Raw genomic sequence first — 18,446 nt, 5'->3', positions numbered from 1 at the left:
GGAGACAGTGAAGAATGGACAAGGTCTGCAGGGCCCAGGCCACCTAGGGAGTGTGGGCCGGAGGGCAAGCTCATTGCCAGGCAGTAAGAGCCATCAGCACGTGGGCCAACCCAGCCCTGCAGAAAGCAGACTCATAAACACACAGAGAAGAGAGATATAGATGGGAAAGTGCTGAGTCATGCTTAACGTTAGTCCCTGTAACTAAGAAAGGAAGCCCAGTGATGGTGTCTTGGAAGTCAGCAGTCTTCCTAGACCACTGAGGGCCTGGCCTGGAGGTCAGAAGGGCTCTTCGATGTGAAAAACAAAGACAGGACAGCTCTGGGCATACACTGCTAGGGCACATGACACACAGAACAGCATTTCATTGTCATGGACGATAGAAAGCGATTCAAATGTCCTGAAAAACTATCTAAAAAATATCTACATTAAAACTTAGCCTGAAAGCTATAGCTTCAATTCTACTAAAAAAGAAAGAAAGAAAGAAAGAAGGAAGGAAGGAAGGAAGGAAGGAAGGAAGGAAGGAAGGAAAAAAAGAAGAAGAAGAAGCAATCTTTGAAAGGATCTGGCTCAGAGATATACAAACATTACACAACAGTTATCAAAGTGGGACAGCTCAAAAAATCAGCTAAGGGGATATTACAACTGGTTTGTCATGAGATACAATTAAGAATTCTTATTGCATAGCAGAAAAATGAGGTCACTTCATTTGCATAATACTGCCTTTTCTCTTTTAAGATGGAGATGCTGCTGGGTACTTAGGAGAAATAACTTTGGAGTTCAGAAGCTGACTTCTAGTTGTCTGAATCAGCATCCGAGTGGCGTATAAGCTGCTTCTAACCTTGGTAACCTTGGGTCTCAATTCCATTTTGTCACTGCTGTCAGATTTCAGATGTGGCCCTTGGTGGGGCTGCTGTATTCACTAGTGTTCATTAGTAGTGATGTCGTCTGCTCTGACAGGTGAGGGAGGGGAGGCTTCACCCACAGACTTGAAAGTGTGTCTGAGGTATCCGTCATGGGGAGACTTCTACCTGATGATGCAGAAACACAGGTCTTTTGGGGCGGGGGGGGCATCCGTGGGCAGCTAGGGCAGGCTAGCTTTTTTTTGGTGATGACATACCAGTGTTCTAGTCCCCACACAAAAAGTACGCACGCGTGAAAGGAGTGAAGCTCCCAGCAGCTCCGCCTGCAGAACCAATGCTTCACAGGGAGGGAGGCACAAGGTGGGGCCCACAGCAAAAGCTCCAGCAGAAACCGTGGCTGGCCAGCTTCCATGGAGGGAGGGGGTTCTCTTCAGGAAGAGTATACAAAGGAAGACTTATCGTGACCCCTAAATACAAAAGTCTGGGTTCTTGGTGGGAGTGGGAGAGGGGGTGGGGTCATCTTTCACCTGAAATAGAGTGCCTGTGCAAATAGCTCATTAGACTCTGATCCCCAACCATCACCACTCACACACCTCAAACAAGTCCCCAGACTGGCCTGGAAAGGGAGAGAGGGCCTGGGGAATGCGCTCCGCCCACCCCCCCACCCCCCACCCCCCCTCCCGCTTCCTAGCACAAGGCCAGCCTTCACGAGTGGCTTTCCCCACTCACTGCTAGAACCAGAGCACCAGCCAAAAATATCTCCATCCTTTGGGAGACATGTCTTCTGGGTCCCCAGTGCTGGATATGCTGGTTTCTTCCTAAGGTTGCAAGATGTGGTGGTTCCTAACTCCTGGTTAACATTAGAGAGAAAGGTTTGCCCTCATGGAAGGGGGCTCAGTAAATACTCCGCGGCTGCCTAGCTGGGGAGAAGCTTCCAAAGGCAGAGAGGACAGTGGGCACCAACCCCCTACAGGATGTGCTTTGAAGAACCCACTTGTCTTACAACTCCAAAGTGAGAGTTCAGAAAGCCCCTTGGTCTCCTCTCCATGGGGTCTGACGAGGAAGCTGAAACTCCGACTCCTGGGTATGAGACTGTTCTCCAGGCACAAAGTCTCCACACCCAGGGCAAAGATTCCAATACGAGCAGTTAGTTAGCTTCAGAAGAGCTTGGCATTGAGGTTCCTTGGCGTTGGGAGAAGAGTGTGTGTAGAGGCCAAAGGTCAACCTTTAATGTTGGTCTGTAGGATCCACACAATTTGTTTTTGTGAGTCTCTCCCTGAGGCTGGAGACTGAGACTTTCTGGTTAGTGTAGGTTGGCTGTTCCCACAAAGCCTCAGACATCTTCCAGTGTCTGCCTTCCCAGCTTTGAGATAGGAGGTGTATGTGCTATACCTGGAATTTTTTTTTTATGTCAGTGCTAGAGATCAAACTTCTGCTCCTATTGTGAGTACACCCCCCACCCTTCGTGTGTTTGCTTCTGTGCTTCCGAACACCACCCCAGGAGCTCAAAGTTACATTTTTAATAATTTTCATCTGTGGCTGAGCAAAACTTTCCTGAGTTGCTTTCATTTTTAAAACACAAGCATCTTTAAGGAAGATCTCCAGCCCAGAGCCCACTACCATCTCCTTCCCCTGAGGGAAAGTAAAAAAGGGTGTTTCAGAGGCCGGGGAGAGGATATGGACCCTGGACGAGGAGGGAAGCATGAGAGAGGGAAGATGAAGATACAGGCAGCTCTGACCATCCTCACAAAGTGCCAACAGCCAGAACCAGCCAGTAGGTTTCTTAGAAGTCATTCATGTCCCTCTGAGTTATATATGGCCACTCCTGACCTAGGAGTAAATCTATCTCTGGGTTTAGTGGCAGGGTGACTCTTGAGAGCCAATACCGTGGATAAGCAAGCCCGCATAAGAAGCATGGTAGACAAGGTAGGTTCCCTAAAAACAATCAAAAGCAGGGTCCCTCTCTGAGGCCACTGTGAGTGGGAACTGAGTCCTTGCCGCTTTGATTCCTCCATCTGTCTGCTTCATTGCTTTTTTTAAAGTTAGTTTATTTATTTATTTACTTATTTAATGTATAAGAGTACACTGTAGATATCTTCAGACACACTAGAAGAGGGCATCGGATCCCATTACAGATGGTTGTGAGCCACCATGTGTTTGCTGGGAACTGAACTCAGTAGGACCTCTGGGGAGAGCAGTCAGTGCTCTTAACTACTGAGCCATCTCACCAGCCCCATCACTTCCTTCTTTTGCTTGCTCGCTTGCTCACTTTTGCATGCTTGCTTGCATTTGCTTGCTCACTTTTGCATGCTTGCTTGCTCACCTTTGCTTGCTCACTTGTTTTTCTTATCTATTTCTCTCCAGTGTTTTTCCCCCCCCTGGGGCTTATCTGAAGAGTTTGTTTTCCCTGCTGAGAAGACACAAAATCTTCCAGATCTGGAATTCATGACATCAGGGAGTAGAGGCCAAAATGTGAAGGCAAGACAGTTCTCATCTTCCTCCTAGAGTACAGTCAAGGAGGAGGCAGTGGCCCAGGGAGAGGCCACGGAGCAGCTTTGAGGAAGCCCCTGCTCCTCCACACAGCTGCAGTAGTCAAGTCATGGTCCCAGACATGCTTGGAACGCTGCTTTTGGCTAGTTCTCTCTGGACCTCCAGAAGACAGCATCTTTAGTAGTCTAGGGTCCCACTGGACGAATCCAAAAAGATGTTTGTAGGAGTTTTAGCACAGTAAAAAGATCAGTAGTAAAGAAATCCAGTGGACATTCACACAGGTCCAGCCCCCACTGAATGAAATGTTTTACACACACACACACACACACACACACACACACACGTTCCCGAGTGTGCACGCCCTAGGGTGCTGCTGGGGCTGTCAGGAACTCGACTGTTTAGGGCAGAATTCAAAGCACCTTGGAGCAGAAAGGTGGGTCATGAGTGTCCACGTGGAGGGATGAGGTTGGTCTGCCGAGACAATGATGGTGGTTGTTGAACCACGGCAGAGCCTCTCAGGCCTTCTCATCACTTGTGATGGTCCTGCTGCCACAAGCAGTGCCCTGCAGCTTCTTCTTCCACCTCCTGGCTGGGAGGGAGTTTGGGTCACAAGGATTTATGAATCACAGCAACACCTAACACAAAAATTAAAGTTACAGTATTAGCTTCCTCCTAAGTTATTCAGAGTCCCGAATGAGTCCCAGGAAGCTGCAACACCCCAAGTTACAGCCAGAGGGGCTCTGAAAGGGTCTCGTGCTATCAGCCAGCAACGGACTGTTTCTGCGAGCATGATCTCGGACAGTGCATGTTAGCAAGGCTGTCCCCGCACCACCCCGCGCCACCAAATCCGATACTGCTCACCGTCACAGAGCTGAGACCTTCACCCAGTGCTCAATTCCCAGACACACACGATGTGTGTCAGTGTTTAGGGAAACTTAACCACAATGAGGTCCTGACTCTGTAAATCCATGTATAATGCAAGTCTCAGTGTAATCCATTAAGTCTATGTAAAGACCCTAGAGGCTGAGACAATCCATTGTATCCTCTACTATAGACGCCAGCTAGTGACAAACTCTGCCTGCTAGCCTCCTGGATCCAAGTGCCTGTGGCCCCCGTCCTAGCTAGAGACTGGAAGGCAAGCCTTCTGTGCTGTAATGGTGGCATGTCCACTTCTTTCTGGCTGGGACCATGAACCTTCTTCCTGGTGGGAATCACTACCAGGCAGGTTTCTGGAACCTGATACTAACATCCTAACTCAGAAAGTCCCCCCAAATGTACATGTTTGCCGGAAATTTAACATATTCCCATAGCTATAAGATATTCTAATGGAAGATGTAATTAAGGGGACACATCCTAAAGACTGGGAGGGATTGGAGACATTTTGCTAAGACATCCGTTCCCTGCTAATTCCTGGCTAAAGGAGCAGATGAAGGAGTGACCATGTGAGGAAAGGTAGAACTTAACTCCAGACCAGAAGGTACCACCAGGCCCTAGCAGCCCCACCTGGATGGCAGATACCTCTCTCACTAAGTAATATTTTTCAAAAGCTGGCTCTCGTAGTATCTTTGGGTAGTGTTATTATACAAGATTTTTTATTAGAAAAGAAATATGCTCTCGTTATAGAAAATTTGGAAAATTCAGAATACTACAAGGGAAAAGTATTTTATCCCTTCATACAAACAGAATAGCCATTATCTCTATAATCCATCCCAGCTTCTAATAATAACCAGAATGTGTTAGCCTGTGGTGATTCACACCAGGCAGTCACCGTTGCTACAAACTTTTCATTCTCTTAAAAGCCCTCAGAGGCTCAATCTAATTGTATCCATACACATTGGACAACAGCGGTCCAGTCAGACTGAACGTCTTGCCCAGAGACCCAGGGTTAGTGGCAAATCTGGGACTTTGGTATCCATTTCCAGAACTGACAGCTCTTCAAATTCTCTTTCCTCCAGTAAGACCAGAGTGGTCAGCACACTAGGCACAGACAACCTGAGTCCTCCTCCAACCCAACATATATCAGGCATGAGCACTTCCTCAGGACCGAAAATCATAGGGGCTAGAAAGGAGGAGTTCAGAGGAGTTAGGGGTGAGGAATTGTAATCAGAATATACAGTATGAAAGAGTCTATTTTTAATTTTTAAAAAAGATAGAAAAGCACACTCACTGAATAAACATTCCATAGAATATTTAACTATTTTCCTGATATCAAACATTAATTATTATAATTTGGGGGGAAGAAGAGAGGATACTGTTATAAGCATTGCCCAGATATTTAGGCATTAAATCTTTGCACATCAGACCCACTCCCTAGGTTTTTAAGATAGCACACTCACTCGGTTGGCTGGCTTAAGTACAAAACGGCTTGATTGTCTCCTTCCCACCAGTTCTGAGGGGGCAGATTTTGAAATATTTAGCACATATGTGAAATCTTAAGGGGACATATTCAACCCCCGATTCTCATTAACATGGAGGTGGAGCCCGAGGACCCCACCCACTTCATTAACATAGAGGTGGAGCCCGAGGATCCCACCCACTTCTCATTAACATGGAGGTGGAGCCCGAGGATCCCACCCACTTCTCATTAACATGGAGGTAGAGCCCGAGGGTCCCACCCACTTCTCATTAACATGGAGGTGGAGCCCGAGGGTCCCACCCACTTCTCATTAACATGGAGGTGGAGCCCGAGGGTCCCACCCACTTCTCATTAACATGGAGGTAGAGCCCGAGGGTCCCACCCACTTTCTCATTAACATGGAGGTGGAGCCCGAAGGTCCCACCCACTTCTCATTAACATGGAGGTAGAGCCCGAGGGTCCCACCCACTTCTCATTAACATGGAGGTGGAGCCCGAGGGTCCCACCCACTTCTCATTAACATGGAGGTGGAGCCCGAGGGTCCCACCCACTTCTCATTAACATGGAGGTGGAGCCCGAGGGTCCCACCCACTTTCTCATTAACATGGAGGTGGAGCCCGAAGGTCCCACCCACTTCTCATTAACTTGGAGGTGGAGCCCGAGGGTCCCACCCACTTTCTCATCCTACAAAACGCCCTGTGCTTCCGTCTGTGGCTTCTGAAAGGAAGGTGGTGATTTCCCTGAGAACAGAGACAGGGTCAAAACACTTCAAATGTCCTAGAGAAGGAAATGTAAGAGTGTGCGAGAAATGCTTAGAGGAGGAGAAAGAAAAAGAAATGCATTGTGGGGGCGGGGGAGGGAACGTCCTGAAACCTAAGCAAGATGGAATGGCTGACCCTTCTCATGGGAAATGGGTAAGAGGAGAAACGCGGGAGCCAAGATGTTTGTGACATCAGATAGTGATTTTTAAATATTTGGGATAGCGGAGGACACATTGTGTGTGCTCAGTAAATATTTAGTCCACATGTATCTAAATGTTAAAAAGCTATGCTTGTATTTCTCTGCTTCAGAGGATCTCTTACCTCAACAACATCAACTCTTGGCCCAGAGCTACACTGGGGCGTGGCTTAGATAGAAGTCAGACCAGCTTGAACTCTATCCTTGGTGCATGTTTGCTGGCAATGTGAGGCCTTTGGTGATCACTGACATTAGACTCAGAATTCAGCTGTGAGACACATTGAGGGCTGTTGACAAGAGAATGGGGACTGTACGCACTGTACCTAACTGGCTGGAAGTTACAGTTGGAATACAGAGCAGCCACTGCAGGCACGGGTGTTGAGGGTTTGGAGCCCAGTTGGCCATGCTATTCTTCTAGAATATTCTAAAGAAACTTTAGGAGGTGGAGGGAGTGAGTCACTGGAGGTGCCACTGAAAGGCACTTGAACCAGACCCACTCCGGTTTCTCTGCAGCCTGGCTGCCAGAATCCATTCTCCCACATGCAATCCTGTACATGTGGAGCCTCACAACCACCCAGAAACAAAGTAGCCAAGAGACAAAGGACTGAAATTCCTGAAACCATAAGACAAAATAAGCCCCTCCTGACACGCACACACACATAGACAAACATATACACACACATAGGCACACTCACAAACACACACACATAGACACACATAGACACACATACACATAGATGCACATATAGATATACATAACAAACATATACACACATACATACATACACATACATACACACATATACACAGACACACAGAGACATACATACATACCCTACATACACATACGTAGACACAAACATACACATACATACATATACACATACATACCACTCATACACACACATATAGACACACACATACATAGATGCACACAGATACACATACACACATACATACATACTGCTCATACACACACACATACATATACACACATACACATAAAAGCACATACATATACACACATACAAACACACACATACATAGATGCACATATAGAAACACATACACACATACATATACACACATACACACATAAATACATACCATATGTACACACACACACACACACATTCTCTTACACAGTTCCTCTCAGGAACTTGTCACAACAACAAGAACTAACATAAGAAGTGCACAACCAGAGGCAGACTGTGTGTGAGATTACCCAGAATCCAACAGAGCCATGTCCCACAGACAGGCCTGACTACCATCTTACAGCTATTCTGTCTTAAAGCACCCCATGCTAACCTTACAGCTCTGGTGTTTCCACATGCTCTCCCACCTACATGTGTGTCTCAAAGTGAACCAGGAGTGGCCAAGGCAGTCACGGCTCAGGTCAGGCGGAAATGACCCTGGAACACTACATTAGGTATCCCAAGGGTACATTCAGGGTCACGGGGAAGAGATCACCACTATCATGGGCACACAGTGAGAAGGACACATGGCCATGTGACAATTACCTGAAACCCTGCAGGAAGCTTTAGGTTCCCAGCTAAGCTCCCATCCCTTCAGGTCCCTGAAGCTGAAACCCACTGACCTGCATAGCTCCTCCCGGTGCTCATGTTGGTGGGCAGCAGTGTCCACTTGTCTGTGACTGGGTTATAGTACTCTACTGAAGCCAGATTGCATGATCCATCGTCCCCTCCGACCACGTACAGGAGCCCATTCACCGCACAGACTCCTGGGAAACAAACGGAAGTCATGGGATCCAGAAGGTCAGAGACCAGGCTCCATGGGAGGCCGATTCCCCATGCCCCAGGCTCTTTCTTCCTGATGCATAGCAGAGATGTCACTCTGGGCTCTGAGGGTCCCCCTTCCTAGAGAGGCTGCTTTTCTCACCAGAGAGTTCTCATTACTATGTGGTCCTATAGATGCTCCCACTGCCCCCTGGCCGCCCTCATGTGCCACTACATCAAGAGACCATTACAGGCACAAATCTCTCCATGGAAACATTTCCTAAGGAGTGACCACACCTCCCCGCCAGCCTGAGCTCAGGAAGAGACGGATTGCAGGGCGCTCCCGCTTGCCCAGGACCCCAGGTTGGGGGTACCTCTCCCATTCTTAACATCAGGAGTTTGTTTGAAGGCAAGGTCTCATAAAGCTGGAGTTAAGAACAGGGAAATGTAACTTTGATTGAAGACCTTAGAACTCATAGTCCAGCAGATAGCCGTGGTTGGTTTTTTTACAGACCGAAGTTGATTGATGATGCCTTTAAAATGCTAACTAGCAATGCTGATCAATACTCTCAGTATCAGGGCAAGAGCATAGACTGTACTGCCTGCCTTCACGGTGCCTGAAACGCAGCTCCTTCCTCTGCCTCAAGATTCTACTCTGGGCCTTTTCCTCTAGAGAAGGCACTTTTGATGTGTGCACTGACTTAACTCTAAGGATCGGTTATGACAACAGCAGCATTACCGGTAGCACAGGAAAGATGTCTTAAGTGAGGTGTTCAATCATGGACTGGGTAAACTACGACACAGCCGTGTGAAGTGAGAGAATAAAGACACCTGTAAGTAGACCTTGATGAAAGATGGGAAAGCTAATAAGGCTATGGTAGGATCCATTTGTTATAAATAAATAATATCTATATGTGAATGTGTGTACAGGTCCATGTTCCTTGCTTGATTCGTAGACTGCAGGCTTAGCTACCTACAGCTAAGCTGCCTGTAACTCCTTGTTCCTGTGGCTGAAAGCCAAATGCCTGTGTGTATCACAGCAGGCTCAGGCAGTGAGCCAGTTACTGATGCCCCTGTTTACACTGCTAACAAGTCAGCCAGAGTGAGTTTAGCAAACAGGTAATACCTGCCCTGGAGGCACCTGTTAAGGCAGTCCAGCCTGGGGCGGCAGGCAAAGCCAACCCACCTTTCGCCAGAGCAAAGAAGCAAGACAGTAAACAGCTTGGCAGGGCTGTCCCGACTACAGGAGAGCCTGCTGGGTATTCTGGGACAGGAAGTAAAAGACTATAAAACAGAGATAACACAGGAGGATCAGGTGAGGTCTGGCTTTCCTGCCGGGAAGGAACTTGGACACTGTGGAAGTGTGGGGATCTTTCAGCCAGACACTGGCAGAGAAAACACAATACAGCACCACTGTGTGGCCTGGACCCACACACCCTGGACATGGCCACTGCAGAGCCCTCAGACAAGCACTGGTGAATGTGGACATCAGTCACCATCAGAGAGAAGGGAGAAACTGCGCTGAGTCTCAGCCGGGGACCTTGAGGCCTCCATTTTGGATTCCAGGTTCCTCCTCCCCCTAACTCAGAGGCTATGGGACAGACAAACAGCCAATCTTATGTTCAGACTACAAGCTCAGCTACCTCTGTGGCAATCCTGCCCCTCTTCCTATCACTCAGATCGAGAGGGAAGAACTGTGACCCCCCAGGAGAGAGGAGAGCAGTCACATTACCTGCATTTCGCCGGCACATGTTCATGTCCGCCACCTGCTTCCAGGTGTTTGTCCCAGGATCGTAAACTTCAACACTCTTCCTCACCAAGGGTCCATCATGTCCCCCAGTGGCATACAGCTGTCCGCTGAGCACCCCGACCCCTGAAAGGCATAGCACAGTGCCCTGGCCTCAGGCTCATGACGAGAACTAGAACCTAAGAGGTCTTGTAAAGCCCACTCAAAAAAGAACTGACGATCCCCAGAGAACTGCAGACGCACCCCAAATCACTCACGAGAAACACAACTTGATGCAATCGCATGAGGTTTACTGGCTAGCCAGGGCTGTCTTCCCTTCAAGCCCACGCAGGGGCAGAGGAATTCAGCCTCGAACAAAAGAATTTTGTAGCTTTTAAGGGGGAAATCTACAAACCAGGTGGGGGTGGAGTTAGGGAAGGGGGAAGGCTGAGAGTGGAGTTAGGGAAGGGGGAAGGAGGGGGAACAGGTCACTAGGTCATCGATACATTTGATCTCAAATTCTTAAGACGGATGGTATGTCACTTTATAATTGGCTATTTCAAACTAGTTTCACTCTATATATCATGAGCTCCAGTTCAAGGGGGTCAGGCTAATCTCGAACTTTTAGCATCCTGGCACCAACTGTCTCAGGGTTGTTAGTTCAAAGCGCGGCCAGGCTAATCTCGGGCCCATAGCATCCTGACACCATACATCTTATGGTTTGTTTAGTTAGGGCCATCTGTTCAAATGGTCAGCTAATTTCCTGGGACTGAGGCAACACAGTGTTTGACTTACAGGTTTTTATGTCTTTGCTTTTAATAGTAGGGTTCAGGGGATCAACTTATGATTTTTCTATCTTTCAGTCTCATATGCAGCCCTGGATGCCACTGCCAGCAGGATGACTTGGGGAACAAGTTCTGTCTCCCTGGACCTCATCGCCCTAGACTGTAAAATAAATGCCATGATGCCCTGCCCGGCTCCCCGTAAGACAGGCAGCTGGCAAACAATGAGGGGCAAAGCCAAGGTAATGCCCCCACCCCGTTTCTGCTTTTAAAATGTAAATATGTATGTGTGTATACATATACAGGGGTAGCAAAGGGATTTTTTTTTTTTAAGAAATCCACTAAGGTGAAAAGATGCTAAATCTCAACAGTCAGCCAAGCCCCAGCTCCCCTTCGGCGTATTCATATTGCCTTGTTTTTCCTCAACATCTTATTATTCACCCATGTATCTGTTGAGACAGAGCCAGGTGCTGAGGTCATCACTGGGGAGACACCCTGCCAGCCTGTTCCTTCAGCCCCTCTTCTCCCTGATGGCAGAAGGCATCAGACCTGCCCTGGGGGCCGGGGCAGTTGAGCAGTTCTTTGCTGCAAGACTGAGGAGATTCAGGCCATGCAGGAAGAGAGAAGGCTAGTGAGGGCGGCTTGCCTGGCAGTGGGGACACCTGGACCTGCCTCTCCAACACCCCAGAGGGTGGCCCTTACTCTTTCCCATTTCTGGAGTGAGGGAGTTGGAATGGACCCATGATTCAGTGGACTATTGCCTTCTGTGGACAGGATGCATCCTTTCTTCTGGGTACTTTCTGGAAAAATATAACCTTAGTCCCAGAGACACTGGTCAGAAGCCCAAAGATATGTCTTGGTGAATGCAATGTGCAGCCAGGCTGTGGGTCCAGGGGCTGGATCTGGAGGCTACAGACTTCCTGAGGCCAGGAACTGCTTATGTCTTGTCCTGGTCTGTTTCCCTGAAGCTGCTGGTGACCGGCTCCTGCAGATACTATCTAAATGACAGGGTGTCATGTAAAATCCCGGCCAGAAGTTATTGTGGGTTCCAGTGGTTCCTAGCAGTTTCCCTAAACTAGCAGCAGATGGTGCTGCTGTGCCAACAATGGCTGGTGTCAGGTTGTGAGATTCAGAAAATTCAGTAGGCCCTGAGTTGCTTCACCTTCCCTTCCTCCAGGGTGAGCAGGAGCTGACATTTCCAGAACCCTAAGATGGTTCACCATGTCCATCTCTCTGCTTGTGGTGTCCACTAATGAGGGAGCTAAGAACCACCCAGACATTCTCCTAGCAACTCTTCCACATCCCTTAGCAGCCTGCTCACAGAGTCCCATGTAGAGCCACACCGGTCCTCAGGGAGCTGAAACAAAGAGCCTTCCATCTCCAGGTCTTTGGCTATCACCAGCACCCACGGAGACAAACACACAGGCTCCCAGTGCTAGCAATGATACATCCCTAACTCTTTATCAGAGTGAAAGGCTGAAGAAAGGGACCCGGGGACAGGGTTCTGTCCAAGGACAGGGTTCCACAGTAATCTGAACAAAGAGCTCTTCCCAGCCAAGGTCTGGGCCTCCCAGAAACAGAAGCAGCGGTAATGGCATTGTCTGGGGCCTCTAGCCAAGGATGGGCCAGGTGACATCCATCCCAACCACCTTTTGAGCAGCCAGCACAGAAGCAACATTACCACCGCAGGCCTTTAGTCCCGTGGCCCAAGTCACATGTGGATTTTCAGAAAGTAAATAGAAGGGGCTAGAAGCTATAGTTACATCAGGAAGTGGGTGGAGGGAATCACAGGATTTATGAATGGAGCTGGCCCTGTGGGAACATGGGCAGCCTGCATATTGTACAGCTGAGGTATTAAATGCCAATGATGGGGAATGGGGTTGCTCAAGTTGACGTGGCAAGGTCAAGCACACTCAGATCTAAAGCTTAGGTCTCTTGACTTGAAGGCATTCACGAGGGGCCAGGTTGTCAGGATTAGCAAATGTGGCTCCCCCAGAGAACTCCAGACAAGCGCTTCTGAAATGGAATGGTGCAGACATTCAACTTCGTGGCCCGCCAATGTGTACACAAAACTTCTCTTTAAAAAAAAAAAAACTTAAGCCAACCTGTTTTTCACAAAGTGCTGGAGATGAGGATATGTATGGTCATAGTCCAGTTTCCAAAAATAAATGGGATGGGAGGATGGGTATGTGGAGAGCCTGTAGCATCTTTCCTGTAATCATGAGGCCTTCTCACTGGCCCCAAACCAAAATCATGTCAGTCACCAGGAGCCCCAGGAACTGGCCAAGGCCCCGGCTTGCTCTCACAAACTGTGGTTCCTGAGATGATAGGAGAGACAGAGGAGACAGGATGGGGCTGCCAGACTCCTAAGTGCCTGGACTTCCCCACATGACAGAAATAGAAAAGCATCTGGGAGGTCATTACCTCGCCATGATGGAGAAACAAAGCAAGAAAATATGGGCGTAGGAGATCAAGGCTTATCTCCACCGTAAACACTACTATGCTGGCCTTTACTCCCGGACACCGGCTTCAGGCAGGCCAGCTAGGCTGCTTAGCTAAAGCCAGGGCAGTAGCAGCTGTCCTCCCAGGGGGAGAAGGCTCATTATTAGAAGGCTAAAAACAATTACTTTGGAAAGAGAATTCTAACTCTGCAAGCCTCCAGTTCTATAACCTTGGGCAAAGTGATTCATCTCAGGTGGGACTGACTTTCAAACTCTGGTCAGAGGAATCAGTATTGGTGAACTGAGGTGAGGTGAGGAGTGGGTGGGTGAAGGATCAGCCAGGCATCTCTGTAATCCCAGAGGCTGAAGCATGAGGTCACAAGTCTGAGGGCAGCCTGGGCTACATAGTGAGAGTCAGAGGAAGAAAGGGAAGAATATGTGTATCATGACATCACCTGCCACACAGTAGGCCTGTACTCTCCAGAAATGAAGGCCCAAGCACAGACGAAAGGAATAGTATATAGCTATTGGTGATCTCAAGGCTCTAGTATAGCCTGGGCCATGGAGAAATTGTCTCTAACAAACACAAACCGGGGCAGTGAAGACAACAAGCCTTCTATGCTGAGCAAGAAGTCCCTGGGAAAGGCTGATCCTTGTGTGCCTCTGGACATGTGGCGGTGGGATGGTTACTTACAACTGGAGGAGTAGACAGAGTGAGGGAAAACAAGGCACAGTTCGGTGGTTTGTCTCTAGTCTCAGCCTGTACCCCCACCCCGAGCTCTCCTGTACCCCGAGGCTCTCACGTACCAGCGCCACTGCGTCGGGTGCTCATGTCCGCCACATATATCCACTCGTTGGTGGCTGGGTTGTACTGCTCCACAGTGCTCAGGCACTGCCTGGAAGCCCCGTCGTAACCCCCAACAGCATACAGCTTCCCTGGAATAGGCCAAGTGACTGAGGTTAGTGTTGGTGGCACTGAGGTGGAACAGGAGCTTGGCTGGTGCTCCATTTTTAACCCACAGAGGTAGCTCTGTCTCCTTCTTCCAGGAGGACCCGGCTTGCTCTCCACACACAGGGCACACCTCCCCCCACCTTCTATCTGCTCTGAAGCCCTGAGGTGCTGAGAAGCAATGGTGAAGCTTCCTTGAAGAGGCCCAGGTACCCAGCACAGAGCACCCACTTGAAGAGGCCCAGGTACCCAGCACAGACCACCCATTCAGCATCTCTGGGGTTCGATACAGACTTAACTAGGTTAAAACACACCTAGAAGACAGCAACACTGGAAGCTACGAGGCTCTCCGCCATGAGCACACATGCGGCTTTCTGGCTGTAGGCTCACACTAACCAGTGAAGGGAATGCAGAAGAATATTCTTCTGTGGGAACCCGAGCCTGGCCCAAGCCATGATTACAACACTCTGTGTGCACCCAGGGCTGAGGCAGCTGGGACTTTTCTTTTTTCTTTTTTCTTTTTTTTTTAAAGAATTTATTTATTTATGTTGTGTAAGTACACTGTAGCTGTCTTCAGACACCCATATGAGGGCATCAGATCTCATTATGGATGGTTGTGAGCCACCATGTGGTTGCTGGGATTTGAACTCATGACCTCTGGAAGAGCAGTCAGTGCTCTTAACCACTGAGCCATCTCACCAGCCCAGCTGGGGCTTTTCTGCAGGCCAACTTTGTTCTCTGAGCCGTATACAAGAACCCTGAAGTATCATCAACTATTTTTAAATAAAAATAACACTGAGTTCCTGTAGGAGAGTCATTTCCAGCTGGGGCTGGGAGCTAGGTGCAACAAAGAGGGGGAAATAGTTATCTGACCTATGAGGACAAGGACTCAAATATATGGAGTTTAACATCTAGTCTTAGGTACGATAAGAGGTTCCTTCTGAGGGGACAGAGAGAGAAGTCCTCTTTACCTATGGACATCAGAGCTGGAGGATACCATGACACCAGCCACAGACCAAACTGGCACTGGCTGCAGGCTAAATGAGCACAGGGTTGGAATTACTTAAGAATTCGGGGGGCATTTATGAGTCCCTAACATGGAGGGTACAACCAGGATGTGAAAATCCACGATTACATAGTTAGCTTCTTGGGCCCAAAACAACGCTGTAGCATCAAGGCTACTGATCCAGCAGTCCTGTATCACTGAGCTGTGTTTTAGTCCAAGTCTTTTCAATTGACCTTTCTGAAAAAGGACTCATGCATAGCTCCTCTATTACAAGGTCAAAGCTGACAAACAAATTCACACGGGCCACTCTCTCCGTGAGTGCCAGCTCAGGTGGTCCCATCTCTGTAACTTTCCTTCTGATAAGGGTCATTCCAGCTGCATAACCTTGGCATGGATAGGACGTGCCTGGAGAACGCCCGTGTGGAAAGCTGAGTCCTCGGCCATTATGAAGCACAGACCACTTCAGTGCCTCCTACACATTCTTAGAAACACTTTCTGCTGGCAGCACACAGCCCGAAGAGTGGCAGGTGCAGGACAGGCGAGAGAGAAACAACCTCCCAGCTTTCCTCTACACCTGCAGGGCAAGCCATTTGCCTGTCCTTCTGCAAGCAGGCATACTGACACAGCCCTGACATGGGCAATATTTTCCATCTCTACCATCAAGACACCTCCACTAACCCAGACTTGTATCAGCTAAAGCAAGCAGCTCACTCAACATCTCTCCCTGAGCGTACATGCAAGAGTCTGCTGTTTTTAACCCCGGGTCTGTTTGCCGTTCCTGGCTGAGGAACAAGAAGGTAAATGAGAAGCTAGCTAGACAAAGCTCTCAGATCTGGCTGATAAATCAACTTGTATCTCTTCAAGAGGATACAATTTATCCTGATAGAGGGACACCAGCCTCTGCTTCAGTACTGAGCTCACAAACTACCTATCAGCAATTGAGACCAGTCTTCCAATCCAGATTAGGAGTCAGAAGACCTCCAGAACTACTCTGCTGTTAACTATCATAATACAAGGACCCGGTTTTCCCGCTGAGAAAAATCGAAGTCCCACCTATGTTCTTCCAGAGGACTCGAAAGAATAATTAAGAGAAAAAGATGTTTTACAAACTTCTGGGCATGCCCTCCTGCCTCAGCCACGCCCCACACCTAGCCTAGCCTGAGAAATGTCAGACCTGAGAAAAAGAAGCCCCGCCTTTCTCATGGCCCTGCCAGCATGCAACACATGAAAGTGAGAGAGAATTAACCAAGCATAAGTAGCACCCCCCCCACTCTAATGTACCCCACTTTGTATGTTGGACTCTGAGCTCCCTACTTCCTTCCCATCCCCCACTGTTATGCGTATAGGTGGCCAAGGGACAGGCTGTCACTCTCCCCCAAGTCTCCTCTTTCTCTCCTAACCTGCTGACCCCGCTCTTAGCCTTGGCTCAGGAGCTTCCCCACCGAGTCTCAGCCCTCCTCATCTGTTTACTAGAGACAATGAATTTAACTCCAGTCAGTGACCTGAAGGAGTGGAGCCCACAGTAGAGAGAGCATCAAGCACAGTGCTGGACTCAGGACAAGACCCACAGGCTAGGGTAGGAACAGTCACCACCCTCTGCTACGTCTTACCCTCCACAACACCCACTCCCACGCTGCTCCGCCGTGTGTTCATGGGGGCCACGAAGAACCACTCATTGGTCTTGTAGCTGTAGGCTTCTACGGATGCCAGGCCTGGGGAGAAGAGAATCATGGGATTGCTACAGCCATGGGCCTCGCCCTGATGTGTGAGGAACAGGGAGGCCAGGAAGAGACCAAGACAGGACTACAGACTTGATATCCAGCTTGGTACAACTCTGCCTAGCGTGTGGCCACAGTGACTTCTCAGTCTGCAGAAGGTGACCACTGACTACCAACGGTTCTGTGAGCAAGGAAGGTGATAAGTCAGCAAGTGGTACACCCTAACTGCACTACAGGTATGAACATTAAACTTACAGAATGGGACATTTGATCCCAAATAAATAGGATGTCCCACTGGGCACCAGTCCTGACCCCTCTTCCCGTGTCTTACTCTACTTTACAAGCTGGGTGGCTAAAAGTGTACCCCCCAAGATCCCATGCAGGTGGGTGACCCTGAGCCCTAGGCAGAGATCTGATGGAGATTTCTGGGGTACTCTTAGCATTTCTGATGCAGGGGTGACCCCTTCCTGTTTCTTGCTACCAGGGACACAGCTTCCTGGCTGGAGTCATAACAACTATACTGTTATCACAGGGGAAGCCATGAGGATCTTAAGGAATTCGGCCCCAGTGTCTGTGTGCAGTCAGACCAAGTTGAGAACAGTGACGTCTGCACTCTGTGCTTCCTCTCTGGAGTAATACAGCATCAGCCAGGCTTTCTCCTCAGCAGAACTTCTGCTGCAGTAATCATCTGTGCCCTCCCTAGCTCATGCTCACTGTGAAGCCATCTGAGAGACGCTCGGTAAAGAAAAACAAAACAAAAACAAACAAACAAACAACATAGCATTTCCCTCCCTCGGAGCCAGAGACTACCGCTGTAGATGGGGTCAGGTCTTCGGTAACTCGTCTGTCAATGTGAGCACAGATGACCGCTCTCCAAACTCATACCCACTAACAGTTCAAACGGAAATGTTTAAAATCATTTTTTTATGCGTGTGAGTGTTTGGCCCGCAGGTATGTCTGTGCACTGCATATGTGTAGTGTTTGTGGAGGCCAGAAGAGGGCATCCGATACAGATGCTTGTAAACTGCCACATGGATGTGTCAAATGAATTTAGGACCCATGAAAGAGCAGCCAGTATGCTTGCGCTCTCTCCCCCTTCTCTCTCTCTCTCTCTCTCTCTCTCTCTCTCTCTCTCTCTCTCTCTCTCTCTCTCTCTCTGCCTCCAGACCCCAGGCTGCAAATTTGAAGTGAGATAAAATGTGGGGGTGAAGAGCCCCCGAACAGTGGCATAGCCTGCAGGGCTCTGTGGGGCAGTAGAAGAATGATGGCCAATGGGATGCAGTGCATGCTCTGAGCCAAGTACCTAAAGCCCCCATCTTAAGGTCCCTCAGCTGCTAAGACTAGCGATCCCATCAGAGTGAATCCCTTCCTCTGCATGATGCTCTAAGGAAACAGGTTAGGTGTGGGAGAGGTAAGAAAGGAACC

The 18,446-nt window shown here is 48.9% G+C and overlaps 1 protein-coding gene across 3 annotated transcripts in view; it reads right to left on the bottom strand.

Annotated features, from left to right (window-relative positions):
• Nucleotides 1-1,545: 1,545 nt before the first annotated feature.
• The window catches only part of Klhl3 (kelch like family member 3), a 125,802-nt gene continuing 108,901 nt past the window's right edge, over nucleotides 1,546-18,446 (bottom strand). For all 3 annotated transcript variants that reach the window (XM_076938919.1, XM_034510461.2, XM_076938920.1), the window contains 5 exons: nucleotides 16,914-17,015; nucleotides 14,156-14,284; nucleotides 10,132-10,272; nucleotides 8,261-8,404; nucleotides 1,546-3,985 (listed from right to left, as the gene is read on the bottom strand). In XM_076938919.1, coding sequence (XP_076795034.1) covers nucleotides 3,957-3,985; nucleotides 8,261-8,404; nucleotides 10,132-10,272; nucleotides 14,156-14,284; nucleotides 16,914-17,015 — 545 coding nt within the window. In that variant the 3' untranslated portion in view covers nucleotides 1,546-3,956. The remainder of the gene's footprint in view (nucleotides 3,986-8,260; nucleotides 8,405-10,131; nucleotides 10,273-14,155; nucleotides 14,285-16,913; nucleotides 17,016-18,446) is intronic.

The sequence above is a fragment of the Arvicanthis niloticus genome, chromosome 8 (genome assembly GCF_011762505.2).
Source record: "Arvicanthis niloticus isolate mArvNil1 chromosome 8, mArvNil1.pat.X, whole genome shotgun sequence".
Taxonomy (NCBI): domain Eukaryota; kingdom Metazoa; phylum Chordata; class Mammalia; order Rodentia; family Muridae; genus Arvicanthis; species Arvicanthis niloticus.
Note: the sequence above shows the minus strand (reverse complement) of the source record. Positions and strands in the feature narration are given on the sequence as shown.